Raw genomic sequence first — 23,958 nt, forward strand, 5'->3', positions numbered from 1 at the left:
AGACTGCAGTTATATAATATTCTTAAGCTGCTTTTCATAACCTGTACTGCACCAATGTATTGTCAACCTTAGGGTTTTTAGATGTACAGAGAACAAGTAGATTAGTTCTTCGACTTTGTAAAAGATTATTACTTTGTGGTTACTGTAAATGTGTTAGCCAAAACTTAATTTTAAATTGAGGGGCAGGGATAGAGCATGGGGTTGGGCTAGATGACCTCCTGTGGGCCCTTCTAACCCTGATATTCCATGTTCAAAAAACATAGAATCAAGAGTTTTGTTTCCAAAATATTTGCTTTAAAGAGTGACTTAAATGCATACAGTTTGACGAAAAGTAGTATATTTATTGCACACAAAATAAGTTTAGTATCTATTAGGTAATATAGTAACACATTCTGGTACTGCAATAGTACAGAGTCTGTCAGCATTTTCAGTGTAAATTGTTGTGGTGTTAATTTATCAATTGAGTGGAGACATTTTCATAAGGCTAAACCCTAGCAGAAGTATGCTAAATTAATAAAAATGTTTGCTAACTTTAAAGTTATGTGGATGTTATACACATCAATCAGTTTTCAGATGATATTGGCATTTAAAATTTTCAATTTAAAAATGAAAATAGAGAGATTAGGCCATAGTGTAATAAAGTACAAGTTCTAAAATGATTGCCAGGATATTTATATCTGATTATTTATTTTATTTTATTTATTTATTTTTTTTACTAGGAGCTACTTTCCTAAATGGTTGGTATCACATAGAGATGCTGACAAGATTCAGGTTACTAAAATACTCCTAGTTGGAGTTTGTACTTCTGTTATGTTAGTTCCTCCAAATACAAATATACAATTCAGAAATCTCCATATGCCATTAGTTGTCTTGAGTGGGAAAGCCTTGGCAGAGTTCAAACTCCCTCTTTTGGAGGTGTCTTCATAGTGCGGCTGCACAACCTACCCCTGCAGAATTAGAACTGGGAATTATTCATCTCTTTCTACATAGGAGCTGGGAGAAACTGGAGATGGATATAAAGAACACCTTTCCTTCTCTCCCCTGATGTAACTCTGTATGGAGATCTCAGTGGAGGGTAGTGTTACTTCCTTTCCTGGGAAGGGGGCGAAGGGAGCATGGTGTAGGATGGTGTTAGTTTCTCCCTGGTATATTAAGAGAGGGAGTACTTGGTGCAGCAAAGCATAGAAACACAAGTATGCTAGAACAGAGCTGAGAGCAGCTATTGTTGCTATTGCAAAGAGTAGAAACATAAGTGTACTGGAACAGAGCTTGAGAGCAGCTATTGCTACTGTTAGTAGCAGTGGAATGAATGAATAGAATATCTAGTGAGCAAAATATTTTTAATACTGGCAGATAAGTAGTCTGCTCTTTGTCTCAGGACATCACACCCTTTCTCCATCTGTAAGGGGGGTTTAAGGGTAGGGATGGAATATGTGGAGATGAGGATTCAAGGCATAGGAGGGAATGTAAGTATATGTAGCTCTGCAAATAATACTTTTCACAGAACCCCAAGAACTGACCCTGCTTATGTGTGCCGTCAGTTTTGAAAATTGTTATTGTATAATAGACAGTAACAGTTCCAAAGCATATTAACACAACAACTGTTTAGCTTAATGTTGTGAAATAAACAAAATCCTAAATTTGAGACGGTCCTCAAATTTGTCCTTAATTTGTCCTATAGCAGAGTTCAGGAATAAGACTTTGTTGAATTACATGCCATATGCTTCCCCATACTCTGGCACCAGGGATGAGTTAAGCACAGTCTAAACCCTTAACACTGAATGCCCTTGGCTTTGCTGGTTTCTATCACAAATTCAACCTTGCTTAAATATAGTATTTTGGTGTTAATTTAATTTGGCTGCTCTGTACGTGAGACATCTTGCCTGAGTGAATTTAATTGCACCATTGAGTAAAACTAAATCCATGAACAGTGATGCACTAAAATTATAGCAGAAGTACAAGGCTTAGTTTTATATGGCTTCTTGTTTAGTGTTATTAACTATATGGAGGCATAAACCCCCTTTAAAAGTCTATTTTAAAATGTTACAAAACCCACAATGTAAAGTTGCCATGATCCGGCCAAAAATAATACATATGGTATTCAGGAGTGCAGTTGCTAATTGGCTGCTGCCTGAGAAAATGGTACGCTTGGCTTCTATTTAACACTGTGGGTTTGGCAGAAAGCCAGATTTGGGGTGAGGTTGTTGTGAATGAAGCTGCATGTGGTTAGGGAGGAGTTAAAATGATTCATGTCTTGGAAGTTGTACTAAGCAGTGTAATATGTGCTTGAGTAAGCTGATGGAGGAAACTTCTTACCCATATCCTTTTCTCCATTTCCCTTCATACATCTCTCCCCCTCCCCCTCCCCACACACATACATGTGCGCGCTCTTCTGAAACTTTAATCAGTAATACCTTTCGACAATATACTGTACTTTAGTTGGAGGGAATGATTAAAACTAGTGAGATATTTAGTGGTTCAACACACAGTTGAAATCTTATTTTGTTACAGATGGAGAATGGAGAGGAAGTGGAAACAGAGGAATTCTATGTAAAGTACAAAAACTTGTAAGTAATCTTGTAACTTTTGTTACCTTTTTCCTTAAAAATATCAGCAGATTCCGAATATTTTGTTCAAAATTATATTTAGAAAGTGACACATTATTAACATTTCACCTTAAACAATGAATAATAAATAATAGGCATTTTGGCATTGGCATGGTGCTAGATTTGGTGACTGAATGCATTCTTATCTGTATGATTTAAGTTTTTTCTCTAAATGAAACCATTTTAAGAGCAAGGTCAAACTGGCTTTGATTTTTGCTCGATAGGGCCCTGATTCTGCAGGTAGATCCATGCAGACAGGCGCCAGAGCCTCCATAGATCTGACTGCAGCATTGGAGCCTTAATTTCTTAATTTACAAAAAGGTCATCAAAATAATTAACCTTTTCATTCCTTCCCCCAAAAAAGTGAGTGTTCAGCAAAATGTCTGACATTTGATTAGACTGCTAAATAGAATTTTATTTCCAACAGTTTCATGATGGCAGCTAAATTTTCCTGGAATGTCCAGTATTAGCAATGGAAACATGTTGTATCACATTTGACTGTGAACTCTAGTGCATTTTCCTTTTTAAGGAAGGGAGAAAGAGTAGGGGCTGAACTGAGAAACAGTATATTAAAATGGTAAAATAAATTTCAACATATGATAGAAATTCACTTTCATTTCCAGTTAATTGCAGGTTGACCAGGGCTGGTGCAACCCATTAGGCGACCAGAGCTAGCATTTGGGGAGGCGGCATTTCGGGTCCTTCGGTGGCGACTGCGGTGGCCAGCTCTTTGGCCGCCCCAGTCGTCGTTGGCATTTAGGCGGAGGGACCTGGGGCAGGGGGGTGCGGGGAGGGCTGCCTGCAGCAATTAAGGTGGGGCGCGGCATGCAGGGGAATCGCTCCCCTCCCCAGCTCACCTCTGCACCACCTCCTCCCCTGAGCACATTGCCCCGCTCTGCTTCTCCCTCCCAGGCTTGTGGTGCCAAACAGCTGATTGGCACCGCAAGCCTGGGAGACGGGAGAAGTGGAGTGGCGACGGCATGCTTGGGGAGGAGGCAGAGCAGAGGGGAGCTGCCACAGGGGGGCGCTTTAGGGTGGGGTGTGGGGAGCTGCTGTGGGGAGGGGAGTGGGCACCTAGGGCCTGAAACATCCTTGCACCCGCCCTGCATTTAACTATACTGATTATCAAATATAAGCAGCTAAACTACCCAGATTTATTGTTCTTTGTTTCACATTGATCTGAGATGATTAATAGCTTAAATCCAGTTTATTTTGTTTCATTCTATTTGTAATTCTTATTGTAGTGTTAACCACATGTGACCAATGCTTATGTGTTATTTATAGTAATTGTATAACTTGATATTGAACTTTTTATTACTTAAAAACAAAATTTTAAAATAAAACCAATTTTAATTGCAGGTTTATGATGATGGAACATTTAATCTTTAAGAAAATATGTTAAGGCTTAAGCTATTGATTATGGAATATTCCCAAAAGTATGATTAAAATTGTCTTGTAGTGCTAATTGGCTTGCACAGGGCCTCTAATTACAGCTCTACATTAGAGATATGCACTATGTAACACAATGGATTTAAAGGTATTTTTAGACCGTTTCAATGAGTTTTAATCCCACTATACTTTTGAATTAATAAGTAATGAAGTTTATAGAGTGTACATTTTTGTCTTGTTACATATTCTGAATGCTCCCAATAAATTTTATCTTGAGCACTCTAAGATAAAGGCCAGAAGTGTGAGGTGTATATATATATGAGCCATACTGATTATTCTGACCAGTACCTTTATTAGGCCACGTCCAGACTAGGAATTAAAATCGATTTTAGATACGCAACTTCAGCTACGTGAATAACGTAGCTGAAGTCGAATTTCTAAAATCGAGGTACTCACCAGTCTGGACGGCGCGGCATCGATGTCCGCGGCTCTCCGTGTCGATTCCGGAACTCCGTTCGGATTGATGGAGTTCCGGAATCGATGTAAGCGCGCTCGGGGATCGATACACCGCGTCCAGACTAGACGCGATATATCGATCCCCGAGCAATCGATTTTAACCCGCCGATGCCGCGGGTTAGTCTGGACGAGGGCTTAGATAGTAAGTACGATTGCTGCCAGTAAAGGTGATTAGTTAAATGAAAGATAGTATCTGGTATTCCAGATAACATGGTGCTACTCTGTTCAGTTTCCAGTAAAAGTTTGGGAGGAAATCAGAGAAAGGAATAGATAGATGCAGGGAAGCAAATAGTAGTACGCAGTGGAAACATTTGGGCTGGGATTGCTTTGAAGAAGTTTTTCTTTCTTCTATCTTCTAGCTCTTACCTTCATTGTCAGTGGGCATCTGTAGAACAGTTGGACAAAGACAAGAGAATTCAGCAAAAGGTTAAGCGGTTTAAGGCAAAGCAGGGTCAGAACAAGTTCCTCTCAGAGGTATGACTGTTTTCATAACTATTTCAGTTAGATTTTTTAAAAAAAAAGATATTCTCATAAATGCTTAATCTCTTATATGTAGATAAGATTTTGAACATCTTGTTGATATAAAATTAGCTTTCATCACAATGTAAAAATATTCTTAAACTAAATTCAGAGGCTTTTGAATTCAGTTACATAAAGTTACATAGTTTCCGTTTATAGTTTATTGCTGTTTCTTACTGGTAAATGGTTAATTGCTCACTTTTATAAACAGGAAGTTACTTGGTCTTCCTGTTGCTTATTTGTTCTAAGAGAACTTAATCCCACCACAATTTAATGTGGAAATGATTGTGATATCATCCTGACTCGTAGCATCTCTATCCTGAAGAAGAGAATTGGAGACAAAGGTCTGTTTAAAATTTTAAGATGACACGCAGGTATGGAAGGGTTCTCTTAAATTTAAACATGTTTTTTAGGTTAGCCATATGGGTTGTAAGTAAATAGACATTAGCAAATTGTTGATCTTAAAATTCAGACTTGGACAATAATGTAAGCCCTACTCAGCTATCCATAGTCACTGAAAAGACTGAGTGTCCTGCAGAATCGGTACCAGAGCTCTCCCCTGAGCAGCCAGTTATGCCAGAAAAATGCATAGCAATTTTCTGTGATTTGGACTACTGCCCACTAGGGATTCTGAGCTTTTGATCACCAATTTAATTTCACTTAGAGCCACAAGCAGTACTATAGCAGAGGTCTTGCCAATAAAGGGGCAGCTTTTCTGGTTTGCCAATCTTTGTGAAACCTTACCTTTCAGCAAAATTTAGTAATTTGAAATAAAGGGTTTAGTGCCCTGATCTTTTTTTATGAATTTTTTTTTAATAGAGTACTTCAGGCCAAGCAGGGCCAATAGGGAATTGGAAACTTCCATTAAAAAATCACGGTTGGTTTCTGACCAAATACAGTTAGCAGAGAGATTTGTGTAAATTTTACCAGAATTCTATTATTTTCCACATTCTGTGCTTTTACAAGTAGGTACAAAATGTCTATGAGCCATGGGTCAAAACATCTAAAAGATGCCTTTGAATTAATTAGAAAGTGGGAGGACAGCTGTATCAGGTTATTCTAATGACTAAGGAACATTCAGATTAAATGACTATCTCAAAAGAACCCCAATACTTGATATATTTGCCAAAATGTGTCTTAGATGCACTCTAGAAAAATTGGTTAATGACACAACATTGTGAAATTTATGTAACCCAGTGGTCCCCAACCTTTTTGTGGCCAGTAGCACATTCACTTTTTCAGAAGAGTGTGGCAGGCGCCAACAATTTTTCAAGGCCTATTTTGTATTTGTACATTAAATAATACGAACAACATCATATTTAATATTACATAATATATGAATCTATAAGAGAAAAAGGGTAATTTTACATGTAAAAGGTATTAATTAAATTATTCCGCAATTACTCTTTCACCTTACCATGTGAATTTGCTCTTTTGTATCTACCTGTAAGAAAAATTAAGGAATTTTACAAAATAAATATCATAAACAGTTTTCATCTGATATATTTTAAAAAAGTTAAACATTGTTGAACTGCTGGTCCAAATATACTTATTCTTTCTTTAACATAGAATGAAGCCTGCAACCCCGAAGTTCTCTGTCCCTGGCAGGCGCAGGGCCCCAGCTTCTCTCCGTCTTAAGTCACGGCCCTGAGCCTGCCAGGGACAGAGAACACTGGCACCTGCAGCCCTGGAGTTCTCTGTCTCCGGCAGGGGTGGGACCGCAGCTTCTCTCCGGCTTCAAAGCCGGGGGGAAGCTGCAGCCTGATGCCTACTGGGGACAGAGAACACCGTCGCCTGCAGTCCCAGAGAAGACGGAGAGAAACCACAGCCCCGCGCCTGCCAGGGACAGAGAACCCCACAGCCTGCAGCCCCGGAATTCTCTGTCCCTGGCAGGCATGGGGCCCCAGCTTCTCTCCCCTGCTGGGCACTAGATGGGCACACATAAATGCCCCGGTGGGCGCCATGGCGCCCGCAGACACCTCGTTGGGGACCACTGATGTAACAGGTGACCAGACCACATATTTCACTTTTTTACTATTTATATTTTTGAGTGTACTATTTCTGTTTAACAAGTGCTTGTAGATGTTTTTTATTTGAGTAAGCTGTCAAAATATTAAACTGTATACATTCTTACAACTCTTCCTTACCTTTCTCCTCACCACACACAGCCATCAAAGTAGTTGAGTACAAAGCAAAAGAATGAAAGAGAGCATTTCTGTACATATATCACTGAGTAAAGAACTTGGGGTGGAAGAGGGAGGTTACAAACTATAAACTTCAGGAAGGGGAGTATGTTTAGTTTGCTTTCCATTTTTTGGAATAATATTCTCTGAATCTTGCTTATAAAGCAGTCTGACAACTCCTGTAGTTATGGTAATCTAATGGCACTTAGTGTACGCGGCTCTAATTTCTTTATTGCAAGCTGTAGTTTTCAAGAATGCTAAATGCATTGCATGCCATAAGCCTTTTCGATTGCTCATTAGTGAATTGTAATTTCACACTTCATTTAAAATATTCTTAAACATTCTCTCACAGTAAAAGGTTTCACACAGTAATTAAGAGGCCTAGTTAACAAAGTCTGAGAAGTCTGATTTCCTCATGGGGAATGATCTTGCTGAATTGTGGCATTTCAATTAACATACTGAAGGTTGCCAAATATAAATTTTATGTTACCATAACCCAAAATATTGTTACCTGGTGAAAAGTATAATTTTTGCTCCAAGGATAGGCTAACAAAGTTTTTGTTTTGGTTTGGTTTTTTTACCTGCTGTCTTTCAACAGATTGATGACGAGCTTTTTAATCCAGACTATGTGGAAGTTGATAGAATAATGGATTTTTCACGTAGCACAGATGATAATGGAGAGGTAAAGAAAACTGTCGGTACATTTTCAGCCATTTGTACACCTGCCTATATAAATAGTAGAAACTTCAGTTGGTTTTTAATGACTTATTTCATCCTGTAGAAGTGAAGATAGAGAGCATTATGACAGGGATATGTATATGTATATACATATTGCTGCAGTAAAGTTCATAGACCTAATATTCTACCACTCTTTAGTGAATTGTTTTTGGATATTCAACAGTACATTTCAAATGTTAAAAAGCCTGGTTTCCAGTTCACCTGATCAGAACATGACAAGAGGTCTAGTTTTTAGCATTTTGCTCTTTAGGAAATGTATGTAGCATTTTGAACTATTACTAAGCTATTGCCCTCTGGATATGTCTGTAAAGTAGAAAAAGCATGTAGTTTAATAATGTAGCTATTTTTGTAAAATAAAGCTGTCATGGTAATTGCTAACTTTTTAAAAGAAAGTGTACTGGACATTATAGAGGTTAAACGTACAGCTAAATAGTTATTAAACCATATCTAATCTGCATTTCTAATTCACTATCACCAAAGGAGCTAGGCACTTTGTTAATCCTCTCTAATCATCATTGCACAAGAACCTAAATTGTCAGCTCATCATTTATGACCCCATCCCCTGAGCAGGATCGCTTGCATGGTTGACTTCCAGGAGGACTCCAGTGGGCCATCCTGTTCTTGAGAGCAGAAAAGGCTTTAATAATACCTATTTCTGGTTTATCACTGCATCAATGAATAGTGATGTCTCCCCTTGACAGTTGCTGTTTCAGTGATTCTGGATTTCCTACTGCAAAGTTTGTGATGATACATGGACAAGACAAATACAGCTCACCATCTGAATGTGTGGCAAAGACAGGGGACCGTCATAATTGTAAAGCAAAGTTGTTGTTTTTTTCATTTATTCTAAACTTTGATTAATTTTAGGAATTTAAAATTACAAAATTTAGCTTTGCCACTCATCTTGGTGGTCAACTGCATTCCCTTTATTTTTATCTTAAATCATCAGGTTTACAACAGATCAGCCTGCTGTTAGATTATCCTTCTGGCTGTTTTAAAGACATTTTCTAAAAAAATCTGTTAATTCTTTTTCATTCTATGTAGTATCTAGAATATCTTTCATGTTACACTGCAGCTTTCCTTTAATTAGTTACATGTCATGTAGAAAAGTTTGTTGTATTGTTTTACATTTGAATCTAATTTTATCCTTTCTTTAACTATTGATCAAAAACAAAGCCTGTTACTCATTATCTGGTGAAATGGTGTTCACTTCCTTATGAAGACAGCACATGGGAGCTGAAGCAAGACATAGACCAAGCTAAGATTGAAGAATTTGAGAAACTGATGTCTAGGGAGCCACAAATGGAGCGTGTGGTAAGAATTGGCTCTGTATAGAGGATTTTATTTGAAAATAGCTAAGTAATGTGGTCTTTCAGAAACCACTAATGGGATTTGCTGTATTTGAAACAGGAGCGACCTCCTGCCGATGACTGGAAGAAATCGGAGAGTTCCAGGGAGTATAAAAACAATAACAAACTCAGGGAATACCAGTTGGAGGGAGTAAACTGGCTTCTTTTCAACTGGTATAACACGTGCGTAAAGTAACTTTTTATTGTAGAACTGCTGCTTTAGAGCAGATTTTGTAGTTTAAATTTAATGTTAATATTTTAAATGTTTTATAGTCTTTTAAAAGTGAGACTTCAAAATTATGTTAACTATTTTTATTATGTGGATTACATAAAGTTAATAGTTTTTATTATTATAGATAATATATTATATAGTTTTATTATATATATATATATATATATATCATGTTACATAATAAAGACATGTCTTTGTTATTTGACAAACATATATATACGCACACACCTATACTTGAGAACTGTATGATGAGAAATATAATGATCCTGTTGCAACACCAGCTAATATATTTATTTAAAACTTTTTTGAGAGTGTTATGTCCTGTTTAAATCCATACTAATCTATTAATTTATATATCTGATCTTGCAGATTTTAGCTTTACAGATGTTTTTGTTTTGTAAATGCCATATTCAGAATAGAGTCATAATAGAGCCATTTGTGTTATTTTTCAGACGAAACTGCATTTTAGCAGATGAAATGGGGTTGGGAAAAACTATCCAGTCTATTACATTTCTCTATGAGATCTATTTGAAAGGAATCCATGGTCCTTTCTTGGTCATTGCTCCACTGTCCACAATTCCTAACTGGGAAAGGGAGTTCCGCACCTGGACAGAGTTGAATGTGGTTGTGTATCATGGGAGTCAAGCCAGCCGGCGGACCATTCAGTTGTATGAAATGTACTTCAAAGATCCACAGGTACTTTTTGGAATTTTGTAAAACTGTAATTTAAAAAAATCAAGTAATGAGGCTACAGTGGGTTGAGTTTTATGTGCTTTGAACATCAATTTCTAATACTGCTAAGGTAGAATCCCGCTTAATGGAAATTTTTATATTATCAGCTTCCATAAATTGCACAAATATTTCTTGAGATCACTACAATCTTGATAAGCCATTGTGCGCGAAGGAGAATATCGGAAAGTGAGTAGTTAGGGCTTCTAATTTTAGATTTTAACCCCAATACCCAAAAAAAAAAAAAAAGCAGTGGTTATGCAGTTAGCACTGGAAATCATAGAATATTAGGGTTGGAAGGGACCTCAGGAGATCATCTAGTCCAACCCCCTGCTCAAAGCAGGACCAATCCCTAGATTTCTACCCCAGTTCCCCAAATGGCCCCCTCAAGGATTGAACTCACAACCTTGGGTTTAGCAGGCCAATGCTCAAACCACTGAGCTATCCTTTCACCCCCATGGTTACTTGTATCTAAAGCCTTATCTAGGCAGAGTAATACTACAGGGGCGTGATTTCTAATGTGCTGTGCGTTAACTGATCTGTGTAGACCTTGCTGGTGCGCACTAAAGGTCCCCATGTGCACTTGAATATATTGCCGTTTAAAACATTTCTTCATTAAAGTGCACAGTACTATATTAAAGTAATATAATGGACTTTTCTGACAACAGCATATACAAAGAACCCCAAAACCTCTGATTTTGGACACTCGCATAAAACTCCAAAATAGCTAAAAATCCAGAAAAATAAAATAAATAAACCCCCAAAAGCACTTTGAATAGAACATGCTAGAAATAAAGAATTAGTTGGGATGATAGGTGTTAGGGCTATAGGGAGAAACAGACATTTTAAAAACTTATAATTGGATAAAGAAAATATGATCCTCAAATCCACCCTTTTGTATGTTGCTGAATAGTAGAGACAACATAGTTCAGTTATTACTGTCCTCTTTAACTTCTGATTAAATTCAGTGCAGGTTTTTTATTATTAAAAAGAATGAGATGCCATGACCTCTGGCAGATAGCTAGTTTGTTTACTAGTCAGTATTTGGACGTGAGCTAGTAAGTCTAAAGCAGGGAGGTTGTTGGTGCGGGCAAAATAGTATTAGGAAAGTAGAAGGATATAAAAACTGCAGCTTCACTGTACTTGTCTTCTGAATAATAGGGCTTCAGTTTATAATTAATGCCAATGAACATGGTTTATGGAAAATAGATCCCTATTGAATTAACTTGATACCTCTTTGGATGAGATTACAAGTTTAATTGATAAAGAATAATAGTGTTGATGTGAAATACTTAGAGTTCTGTAAGACATTTGACTTGGCTTCACACATTTTCGTTAAAATAATTAGAATGGTACAAATTTGGCATTAAATGGATTAAAAATTAGCTAATGGATAAATTTCAAAAATGTAATTGTAAACAGGTAATCATAATAATTGAGCAGGTGTGTTTCTGCTGGAGTCCTTCAGTTTTTGTTTCTAAGCAATTTAATATGTTTATAAATTAACTAGAAGAAAATATAAAATTGATAAATAAAAAATCAGTAATCAATAAGGTCTGCAGATGGCATAGAGATTGTGGGAGTGGTAACCAATAAAGAAGACAGGTAACTGATGAAATGTAATCTGGATCACTTATCCAGGTGGGCACAACCAAGCAGTGTGTGTTTCTGTACAGCCAAAAGTGAAGTTGTATATCTAAGAACAAAATCCATGTTTACAAAATGAGGGACTCTCTCCTGGGAAACAGTGACTCTAAAAAAAGACTTGGAAGTCGTGGTGGAGAATCAGATGAGTTCCCAGTGCAATGTGTGGCACAGAGGGAGGGCCTTCTTGAGCACTGATCCCCGCTCCAGCCCCGCACCCTCCTGAGTTGATGCCTAAAGCCATATATGAGCTGCTAGGAAGCCAAGACAGTTACTGGTACTGATGTACACCCTGTTTTCCATAGAGTAAGTCTGTTCCTCCTCCCTGTCACCAGGTCTCATAATCTTGCTATTTTCAAGCAGGAAACTTCTCCCCTGAGATTTGTGGTCAGCGTCCCCTGAAAGGCCTTCCAGTTCCCCTAGTCGTGTTCAGCCGCCCTCATGACAGGAATGACATTGGTCTATTCACTACCAAACAAGCCAGCCATACACCTGATGGGCCTGCTAGAGTCTGTCCTCACAGATCTCGAGGAGATGATATCTCCACTGCATTTGAGGAACAGCTCCCATTCCTTTCTACTTCTCTGCCCACATCACCTATGTTAGATGACCAGGAAGAGCCAGACCCCAGAGTAGAGTATCAGAATGAAGTTTAACAAAGACAAATGTAAAGTGCTCCAATTAGGAAGGAACAATCAGTTTCACACATACAGAATGGGAAGAGACTGTCTAGGAAGGGGTATGGCAGAAAGGGATCTAGGGGTTACAGTGGACCACAAGCTAAATATAAGTCAACAGTGTGATGCTGTTGCAAAAAAAAGACATGATTCTGGGATGCATTAACAGGTGTGTTGTGAGCAAGACAGGAGAAATCATTCTTCCGCTCTACTCTGCGCTGGTTAGGCCTCAACTGGAGTATTGTGTCCAGTTCTGGGCACTGCATTTCAAGAAAGATGTGGAAAAGTTGGAGAGGGTCCGGAGAAGAGCAACAAGAATGATTAAAGGTCTAGAAAACATGACCCAATTCTTTCGGTCTTCCTTCATAAGTTTGTTTAGTTTGGAAAAGAAAAGACTGAGAGGGGACATGATAGCAGTTTCAAGGTATCTAAAAGGATGTCTTGAGGAGGGAGAAAACTTGTTCATCTTAGCCTCTTAAGGATAGAACAAGGATCAGTGGGCTTAAACTGCAGCAAAGGAGGTTCAGGTTGGACATTAGGAAAAAGTTCCTAACTATCAGGTTGGTTAAGCAATAAATTGCCTAAGGAGTTTGTGGAATCTCCATCTCTGGAGATATTTAAGAGTAGGTTAGATAAATGTCTAGACCATCCCGGATAGACAGTAATTGGTCCTGCCATGAGAGCAAGGCACTGGACTTGATGACCTCTCGAGGTCCCCTCCAGTCCTAGAATCTATGAATCAGCAATGTCCTGTTTCACCACCAAAGGGCCTGTCATCGTCATCTGACGGTATTCTTGGAACCGATACTAGTGCTGGATGACTTCAGGTCATTCCAAGAGCTTCTTATTAGAATTGCTGAGACTCTGGAGATAGAATTTGGTCATATAAGAGAAATCTCACAAGTTGTTCAACATTCTGGCAGGACTAGTTGTTGTCAGAATCACCCTCCCCATAAATGAGGGTTTAAAACCCTGGGGCATACACCTATCATAATAACTTGACTGAAACATGGATAGAGAAACAGTACTAGGTTCTTCAATCTGGATTTAAGTACTGTTATGCCCAGCCCAGGCCAGGCTCCTTAGTCATTTCAGGAACAACTGAAATCAAACAAGGCACTACAGGAACAATTGGAATAAGAGGAGTACTGCTAATGACAAGAACCCAAAAAGCCTCTATCTGTTTGGAGAAACATTTTACTCTTGTGCCTCATCAGATGCCTCAAACAGGTTAGGATGCCCTCCTAGACCACCTGCAGATGAATGGCATCTGGTGCCAGGGTAATTTGTGCTGCATATGAACATCCTGGAGTTCAGGAACATCTGGCTGGCTTACGTGGCATTCCTGAAGATCTCTATGCTGCAGATCTTTATGGATAGCCTATCTGGAATACACTATATCAACAATCAAGGATGTGTTTAATCATCCCCTCACTGCCAAGAAGTTGTCAGGCTGTGGACATGGTGTCATCCAAACAGGAACCTTACAGGTACTAGCCGTGACATGATAAACTTCTGAAGCAGGCAGATGGTAACCAGCCAAGAGTGGCTGCTGCAGAAATCTATCACAGAGCTGATATTTTGCCATTGGAGGGCTCCAGTAATTGATCTGATCACCACTGAGGACAGTGCCAAATAAATGAACTTCTACCCAGGGAGGGCATAAACCTGGGCTTCTAATGAGACATCTTTCTGCTACAGTGGACTACTGGTCTCAAATGTGCCTTTTCCCTGGTTCCCTTGATGCGTACAGTGATATCCAAAGTCAGACAGGACAGGGTCATGTGGACCTTAATGGCTCCCAATTGGACACAGCAGTTTCGACTGTCAGATCTCTTGCACGTTTCCATTCAGACCTCCCTTCTTGATCTTCCCAGATATGATATCCTAGACCTGCAGTTGTGGCACCTGTTGGCTTAGATGTTGACTGATTGAGCACCACTAAAAGACTGTTCTCAACAGGTTAAAAAACTCCTCATACAGAATAGGAAGCATTCTGCTTGGAAATCTCCTCCTCCAAATGGAAACTGTTGGACAGCCTAATATAACATGGACTCAGTTGAGGTTCTGACACCACAGATCTTCAACTATATTCTGAACCAGAAACAAACTGGATTGGCATTTAGTTCTCCCAAAGTCCATCTTGCAACAGTATCATCATGTCCTGCTTCCATTCAGTCATACTCAGGCTTTTCACATGTCAGAATCAAGATTCATTTAAGGACCCTCCTGCATACTTAAGTACCTGTTGAAGACCTGTTTTCTACATGGCATTGCAATATTGTTCCTGTCCTTTAAGCTGCTTTCCAATTGTTGGATATGTCACTTTACCTTTAACATGGTCTTTCTAGTGACCATTGGCTCAGCATGGAGGGTCAGTGAGCTCCAAGTTCTCATGTCCAGATCTCCCTACACACCTTTTCACAGGGGCAAGTCAGTGCTGAGACTGCATCCTAAATTCATTCCAAATCTGGTCTCGGTCTCAAAGTTTCACTGAAATCCGTCATTTTAACCTACCAGCCTTCTTTTCAAAACTATACTTGATACCCTAAGAGAAGAATATGAAGTTCTGCTGTCTTGAACTTGGCATCAAACCTACCCAACATATCAAGGTCATAATGTTTGACAAAAGTCAGTGGGTTTACATGCATCAAGTTCTGGCATGTTCCTGAAGCAGGCAGAAGGCCGACATCTGCACTGATGTTGGCATTCTGACTCAGCTTCTGACTCAGCAGCTAACCAACAGGTGGAGATAGTGTGTGATACAAGTTGAAATTTTCTGTGATGAGATTAAAAAGCCAAGCAATGAGCCAGATATAGCCACAAAAAGAGATAAGGAGACAGTTAAAAGCATTTGGTCCCATCAGGTAATAGAGAGAGGCTATGGAAACATTGAAAGAATGTAGGTTTGACTCCTTAGGTGGCACTCCTCATTTCCACAATTCAGAAGGGACACTGCTTGCTAGTTACCCCCATTGGGATCCATTCTGACACTCATTCATAAGCCGAATATTTTTGGTAAAAAAGTGACTCGTCAAAGAGCAGGAGTAGGTTTATAAGTGGATCTACAGCAAAATTTGATGATATTGAACTCTATGTAATAATTGAATTGAATAGCTAATACATTGTCGTTTTGTTTACCTGGAGCATCTGCAGACATAGAGCCCCTCAGCTCTCAGTGGCTGCGGTTCGCCCTTCCTAGCCAATGGGAGCTGAGGGACTCCATGCCTGTGAATGCCCCAGGTAAACAAAACGTCCAGGCCCACTAGTGGCTTACCCTGAAGGGCCATGAGCCAACATTTTCCAACCGCTGAAATGAAAGGATCATACAGTTTTTGCTATTTTTACCTCACCGTCTTGGGGGAGTGGGCTTATAAACGAACGGGTTAATAAACAAGTATATACAGTTACTTACCCTACAGTAACTGTGGTTTCAGCATATGAGAGGAGGGAAAAGCTGGGCAAATGACAACTATGTCAAATATTGTCAAATTGTAGCCACTGACTTTGGAACTAAAACACATGTTGGAAGCTAGTTTACATTTTTTGTCTGAAGAAGATTGGGAAGAAATATGTCAGAATTACATCCAGTCCATTGTCTTCACAATATTTCCAGAATAAAATATTTAATAGGTTTTATTGGACACTGGTGCTGAAAAATGTAGGATTAACTAACCAGAGTAAATGGTGGAGATGCCCTCAGTAATCAGCTAAACTGTCCCATAGAATTTTCTTACTTCATATTATGGAAATACTGGAGAAATATGTGCAAAGATCTTTCCACAGTTGTGAATCTGTTCCTCTCCAAAACTCTGCTTATTAGAATTAATGATTATATATGTAGTGAACACTAAGACATAAGTACTGACATGTAAATTAACAAAATATGGAATACTCAGAAAAACGGAACTCTCTCCTCCAGTCTATTCAGAATGCTTGAAAGAACTGTCAAACACAGCTTTGATGGAGAAGATAAATTTCTCAAAAAAAGGGAAAAAATGACACTAAAACTTGGTGTTGCATTGATATTTTGTTTTTTGTGATGTAATGTGATAAAATTTTTGCAGTGACATATTATCTTTGTGTCTCGTGTGCATTGATAAAGCACTGGTTCTTGTGCAAAATTAACAAATGGAAAACAGCATAAAGCAGCAGACTTATTTGTTTGCATTCCTTTATTCTGATGTCAGTGGTAATGATTGTATTTAAATATTTTGCTCATTGCACTGTTTTTTTAATTTTCTTTATATATAATGTGAAGTTTAAAAAAATTAATCTTTATCTTCTTTATTTATTAGTAAGGTTGTCTACTTATAATCATTGCTGTTCTTTCAGGGTCGGGTAATAAAGGGGTCCTATAAGTTTCATGCTATCATCACTACATTTGAAATGATTTTGACTGATTGCCCTGAGCTGCGTAACATTCCATGGCGTTGTGTAGTAATTGATGAAGCCCACAGGCTGAAGAACAGGAATTGCAAGCTCTTGGAAGGACTGAAGATGATGGACCTGGTAGGGGCTTCTTGAATCTTATGTACTTACAATAGTCCTGGTTGATAATTTCTTAAGAAGATAACTTGTAAGCTTTTCCTGTGTTATCCACTAAATCAGCTCAATTTTGAGAGAGAATTGTATGAGAAACTTTTCTTAAAGACTTTCTAGCTAGCCAAATGAACATATCTACAAACTTCTTTAGTTTAAACTAAACTAAACCCTAAACTAAAAGTGCTGAAGAACCCACCAATCTCCTCATTAAATTTAATCCTGGAAGCTGGTCTTCTCCCTTAAGAAAGGAAGACAAAGAGAAGTCCTTCTTTCTATCCTACTTTTCCTCCCATATCATGCCATTTTTAAACTCCGTTTTTGTCCTTTCTTTATCTCCATCTACACCTTTCCCTGCCTCCCATCTTTAAAAATTGGCCACTTATCTATTTTAAATGTGTAATTAATGAAAACATGGTGAAGTGAAATGAACACTGATGTAGACAATCGAAACTGCTCAGTTCCAGTTCTGCCTCTGCCAGAGATTTGCTGTATAACTTTGAGCAAGTTCCTTAAAACTGACTTTCATGGGGAGGTAGTTAAAAGGTGCCCCATTTTCTTTCTTGTATACCAAAAAAAGCATTGAAAGATGCTTTGAAAAGTAAATTTTGGGGGCGGAGGGGGTGGGCTTAAGACATGATACTCTTGATATTTTTGTCTTGTGCTTTTGCTGGAAGATTTCCTTGCAGCATCAGAAGAATGAAATAAAGTGGTCTCCAGACCTGCAGTAGGTTCTCCAACAAAACTAAGAAAGTAAAAACCTGGTATCTCCGATGTGGTTTTTTGTTCTTGTTCTGTTTTAATGGAAAAAAATGAATATTCAAAGACAGCTTTTATTTTATTTTTATTTTGCAAGCTGCCTTTAACCTTTACCTGTTTTCTCTATCTGTAAAATAATATTAATCTTGCTTACAGGGGTTTTAAGGGTTAATTAATGAATGTTTGTAAAATTCTGTAAAAGCATTTAGTATAATGTCTGAGAGGAAGATAGACTATAGCTCAGGCAGTAGACTGGGACTCAGGAGATCTGCTTTTGATTCCTGCTTTACTACACACTTCCTATGTAATGTTGTGCAAGTCACTTAACCTTTGTGCTTCCTTTCCTAATGTGTAAAATGCAGATAATGATACTTCATTTCTCCCATTCTTTGACTGTCTTGTCTGTTTACATCGTAAAATCTTTGGGGCAGGGACTCTGCATCTGTTTAATGCCTAGCATGATGGAGTCCCAGTGTTGGATCAGCTTCCAGGAGCTACTCTGATATAAGTAAATAGCATTATTCTTTATTTTTCAGCTTTCAATCCACCAACACTAAACACACTATTTTTTTTAAATTTTTTTGTTTGCCTTTTTTATATTACTTAAGCAATATGAAACTTTTCATTTTGCTCCCCCACCCTACCGCAACAATTGTCCTTCCCCATTGACTCTGGGGCCAAATCTTAATTTCTCCCACGTTCTCTGTCTTATGCCTCAGCAGCTCACTTGCCAGATCTGCTCCCTTCATCCTTGTCTACACCTTGATAATTCTACTTCCTGACTCTTAAGAAAAAAACGGGTCAGCTTTGAACAAACGTAGGGTACTGTGTACAAATAAATGTTTACTCAGCTGGTTTTGAAATGCTTGAAAAGCTAGGACAGATAGGTAACTGCCCTTTTCTAATGCTCCATGAGTAGTGTAGAATTTTTACTATTAAAGTGGAGAGTAGAGAAGAGGTGACTAGTTCTAGCTATATTGTTAATGTACTGTAGTACGTTGAAGGATTTCCATTGTGTTAGTGATGAGAGATGGTGGGGGGAAGCAGAGTTGTTAGAGCCTGTAGCATATCCCTAGTTTAAAAGTCTGTAAGATTTGTGGAGGGGATGGGGTCATGCAGCACAGATAAGCGAGAAAGGACACTGGCTGGTTGGCTAAAGGATCTATCTTTGGCAAGAAGCTGAGTGGAGTGCCTGGACTGATTTGGAGTTAATGCTCTAGAGTACCCTTGGAGGAAGACCAGAGCGTTTGGTGTCACAAAAGATTTACAAAGAGCCATAGAGTTGAAGGGACTACTGAATGATGAGGACAAAAACATAATAAGGAGAAAACATCTGCACAGATGGTTTCTAGTCAGCTGCTAATTTTTCTTGCAGGAACACAAGGTGCTGCTCACTGGTACCCCATTACAGAACACTGTAGAAGAGCTGTTCAGCTTGCTTCATTTCTTGGAGCCAGGTCGCTTCCCATCAGAAACCACATTCATGCAAGAGTTTGGTGATCTGAAAACTGAAGAACAGGTAATTTTAGTCATACACTGTTTCCCTGTTTAAAAAGACCGTTTTAATCCTGCTACAGTAATTTTTATTAACTAATTATTATGATTTATTACAAACAACACCATAGATCTTCAGAAAGGGAAGACTAAAGGAGACAAATCTTTTTCTAGTCTATGTACTTTGTGCGTTAGACAGTATACTTTGTGTAATAAATTTCACTGTGTCCTCTGTTCAGTCAATCATTTACATAGCACCAGGGCAGCTCAAAAATGTTTAAAAAGGAATTTTTAAAATGACTGGGGGATCTGGGGACAGGTGTAGTAGCAGAAACAGCTTTCACTCTTTTTTTTGATTAGATTGACTAGATTTCCAGTTGACATTGTCCCTTTAACATGGCAACAGAATAAGGAGCTGGTCCTTTTTCCCTTGAAACAAATGGAAATACTGCCATTGACTTCAGTGGGAGCAGGATTACGTCTGATCCCAGATTAGTAAATGACCTAACTCAATACAGACATTATTGTGCTTGTAATCTTTATTCAGAAATAGACTATTCTAGTGCTTCCCATTGAAAGAAACGAAAAGATTTCTAAAAATTCCTGCAGCATAACATAATAGGTGCTAAATTTAAGTCATTGATAAATATCAAGAGAAACTAATTTTTAATTGCATACAAAAACTACATTAAAAGGAGTTTAGGATTGCAAAGTTGAGCACTCAAAAGTTAGGAAATGCCAGGATAAAGGTTATCCATGCAACTTTAATTTAGCTCCCTGGTGAGTTATGATATAGTCTTTAATTAAACGCTGACATACTATTTTTTCAGCAGGATCCTGTCTTGTTTCGGCTTCAAACACCTTAATTCTGGTAGTATTAACTTCTGTTTGCTTGACATGTGACCTTAATTTCCTTTTAAGGCCTTTTTTTAATTTAATTGCTTATATTTTTAAAAAAGCAAACTGAAAAAAAACAGCAGTTACATCATATGGATCATAATAACCCTCTACCTATGACATCAGCAGGATTGGCACCTTTGGATTCACAGCACAGTCCCATACCACTTGAACTAACAAGGTTGCGGATAGAAATATCCCCTGCATTGACCAGCCACAAGACAGGGATGAGGCATCTCACTTTGACAGTGGATTTCATAGTTGTTTGCTGAACAGCAGAGGAGTGTTGGGACTCTGGAATCATAGAACTGTGGGAACGGAAGCGACCTCGAGAGCTCATCTAGTCCAATCCCCTGCATTCATGGCAGGACTAAGTATTATCTAGACCATCCTTGACACATATTTGTCTAACCTGCTCTTAAAAATCCCCAGTGGTAGAGATTCCACAACCTCCCTAGCCAATTTATTCCAGTGCTTAACTACTGACAGGAAGTTTTCCCTAATGTCCAACTTAACAGCCCTGGCTGCAATTTAAGTCTGTTGCTTCTTGTTCTATCCTCAGATGTTTAAAAAAACGAAAGGTTACAAGAAGGAGGGTGAAAAATTATGTACTTGAAACTGTCCCCATTTACTCCTCTCTTCTCCAGAATCCTGGATTCCGTTTCAGATTCTGGAAGGTCGTGTGCTCTAATGATTTACGTTCTTCCTCCCCTGCCCCCTGGCTTCCTATTTCCATCTAATCCTCAGCCCTCTGCATTAGTCTACACCACTTCTCTCCACACTGCCTGATCAACAGCAGGCGGAGCATTGAGAGCACAGGAGATGGTCTTATTTCTCTCAGTTCTGGTGCCCAGCACCACAGTAGCCACTGGTAGATGAGGAACAATTGCAGAGTAATTCTTGCTCAGGCCTGCCACTGAGGGCAATTGCATAGTGGGGCAGGCAATGCAGAAAGAATCTTCAGAGAATTTAGCTGCCAGCCTCTCACACACCTCTGAAGATGTAGAAACAGGGATTTTCAGAACCTTTATAGTTTGGCCAAATTTTGGTAGGTTTTCACTCAGACACCAAAAGCATCTCTCCAGGGCAATTCTACCAAATTACAAATACCTGCTCCAAAGCATGCAGGTGCAAGTCATCTTAAATAAACACACGTTTTCCCCCTAACTACTTCTCACAAAAAGCTTTTCCTTGGAACTTTATTATATAAAGTAATATTATGCCTTCGGCAGAAATCGGCATGGAAAATTTCAGCCTAAACAGTTAGTTTTATAAGCAACTGAAAACAGGGTCTTATAATAAACAGTGCTTGGCACCCTATAATAGGCATTATTGCCAGTTTTGTCTAAAACAAAACAAAAACCCTGAAGTGTTGGAGATATCAGTTTGTCTTCAGTTACACTCCTTTACTCCACTCAGCTGCTATGATTGGTCTGAAATGATGGTTCTTGGCTTGGGAAATTTTTATTCAAGTGAGATCTATTTCATAACATTAAATACATGGTCACACCTGAGGAAAAATTTACCATCCAGAAATAATACAGTAACATTTTTTTAACTGTAGTCTTATGTATGCATAGGGTAATCAAAGCAGAATTCAGTCATTAGTGAATTGTATGAAAAATCTTCTTTTTTGAAACCCTTCTGCATCTGAGTTGTGGTAGAAAATGGAGAAAAGGAAATTTTAGAGGTTCTTGGAATTCTAGGAGTAGGGTGATGCACATGATGGAGGTAACCAGAGCATCTCCTTAAAAGTGAAGGTGGCATAATATGATTTGAAAATAAAAACTTAGTATTTAAGGCTTTACTGTTACACAATTATTTACTTAAGCTGTGTCTCCTAGGTGCAAAAGCTCCAAGCCATTTTGAAGCCAATGATGTTGAGACGCCTTAAAGAGGATGTAGAAAAGAACCTGGCCCCCAAAGAAGAAACAATCATTGAAGTTGAGCTGACAAACATTCAGAAGAAATACTATCGCGCTATTCTTGAAAAGAATTTCACATTTCTCTCCAAGGGCGGCGGTCAAGCTAACGTACCTAATCTTCTAAACACTATGATGGAACTAAGAAAATGCTGCAATCATCCATACCTTATTAATGGTAGGCCTGCATATTGATCCCCTCTTTCTCATAATAACTATGGGAAGTTCAAGATGATATAGCTGTTCCAGTATGTACACTGAAATAGTAGATTTGCCCCCTTTCCATCAAAAATTCACATGATGATAAAATCACTACAGATGGATGGATGTTCTGCATGTCTTGACAAAACCTGTAAAATACGAGCATACTATTAATTTCCCCCAGCAGAGTGACAAAACATTTCTCTTTAGAGATCATCATACATCCAGGTCCACATCCAGGATCACTGCTTAGAAAAGTTCATTGCTCCTGTATCCCTGGTAACTTGTGAGATGATTAGGTCAACCTTACCCTCTAACATTTCTTATTCCCTCCTCCACGGCACTGCCACTTGAATTCCAACATGACTTTAGCTGGCCAATATGTCAAACCACTCAAGTTAGAGATTGTTGCTTTATGTCACTACAAAGCTGCATTTGGGTATATCACATCTTCTAGCTCTAGTGAATCTTGATATGCAGTTAAAATAATCTCTGAATAGAACTTTTTGGGTAAGAAGTGGTGATTAGGCATGATATTAAAGCAGATATTTCATGACCTGCTAGAATTAGGAACAAGTTCTGGAAATAATATTTACATTTGTAAGATCCCAGACATTGTCATTGGTCTTTCAGGGTAACACTGCTGTTTTTAGATCAGGACTGAATATAGCAGGGGTCGGCAACATTTCGGAAGTGGTGTGCCGAGTCTTCATTTATTCACTCTAATTTAAGGTTTCGCGTGCTGGTAATACATTTTAACATTTTTAGAAGGTCTCTTTTTATAGGTCTATAATATATAACTCAACTATTGTTGTATGTAAAGTAAATAAGATTTTTAAAATGTTTAAAAAACTTCATTTAAAATTAAATTAAAATGCAGAACCCTCTGGACCGGTGGCCAGGACCCTGGCAGTGTGAGTGCCACTGAAAATCAACTCGCATGCCGCATTTGGCACGCGTGCCATAGGTTGCCTACCCCTGGAATATAGCAAGTGCGCGATGATGGACCTGTATAACTTCATTACAAGCTAATATAATGTAGCTAATTAAAGTATGCTAACTTACATGCATTAGGTGATTAAACCTACTATCTGTTTTTTGGAAGCAAAGCATTTACATACCTCTGTAAATGTCACTTCCCTCCTACTGTGTGTCTGCCCACCAGCTTCTCTTCCCTTTTCCACAATAATCTATCGTATGTGTTTGATGTGATGCTGATTGTAAGATCCTTGATTTAAGGGCCTTTTCTGTTAAGCTGCATCCATGACCACAATGTTAAAGAAATTATTTTCAGTTTTGAATATTGTGAGGCTTCCAGATTGTGTTGCTTAACTAAATTTTCTTGGAATATTTTTTTATAGAGGGAAAAAGAGAAGTAATTATACTGATGTCATTTGATTAATCTGAGATATGATTTAGTATTTTGGAATATCTTGCATCTTGTCATGTTAGATGCGTGTCTTCAAGCTCAGCTGATCCTGGACTAGCGTAGTTTTTAAAAAAAAAAACTTTGATCCAATAGGTAAACTGAAGGCTTTTTGTTTGGGGGCAGGGCGTGTAG

The 23,958-nt window shown here is 38.5% G+C and overlaps 1 protein-coding gene across 3 annotated transcripts in view; it reads left to right on the top strand.

The window, feature by feature from the left end:
• The window catches only part of CHD7 (chromodomain helicase DNA binding protein 7), a 188,790-nt gene that overhangs the window by 139,505 nt on the left and 25,327 nt on the right, over positions 1 to 23,958 (top strand). For all 3 annotated transcript variants that reach the window (XM_050938872.1, XM_050938874.1, XM_050938873.1), the window contains 9 exons: positions 2,512 to 2,567; positions 4,871 to 4,985; positions 7,812 to 7,895; positions 9,128 to 9,265; positions 9,362 to 9,483; positions 9,985 to 10,228; positions 16,918 to 17,094; positions 19,259 to 19,402; positions 22,119 to 22,374. In XM_050938872.1, the coding sequence (XP_050794829.1) occupies positions 2,512 to 2,567; positions 4,871 to 4,985; positions 7,812 to 7,895; positions 9,128 to 9,265; positions 9,362 to 9,483; positions 9,985 to 10,228; positions 16,918 to 17,094; positions 19,259 to 19,402; positions 22,119 to 22,374 (1,336 nt within the window). The remainder of the gene's footprint in view (positions 1 to 2,511; positions 2,568 to 4,870; positions 4,986 to 7,811; positions 7,896 to 9,127; positions 9,266 to 9,361; positions 9,484 to 9,984; positions 10,229 to 16,917; positions 17,095 to 19,258; positions 19,403 to 22,118; positions 22,375 to 23,958) is intronic.

The sequence above is a fragment of the Gopherus flavomarginatus genome, chromosome 2, assembly GCF_025201925.1.
Source record: "Gopherus flavomarginatus isolate rGopFla2 chromosome 2, rGopFla2.mat.asm, whole genome shotgun sequence".
Taxonomy (NCBI): Eukaryota; Metazoa; Chordata; order Testudines; family Testudinidae; genus Gopherus; species Gopherus flavomarginatus.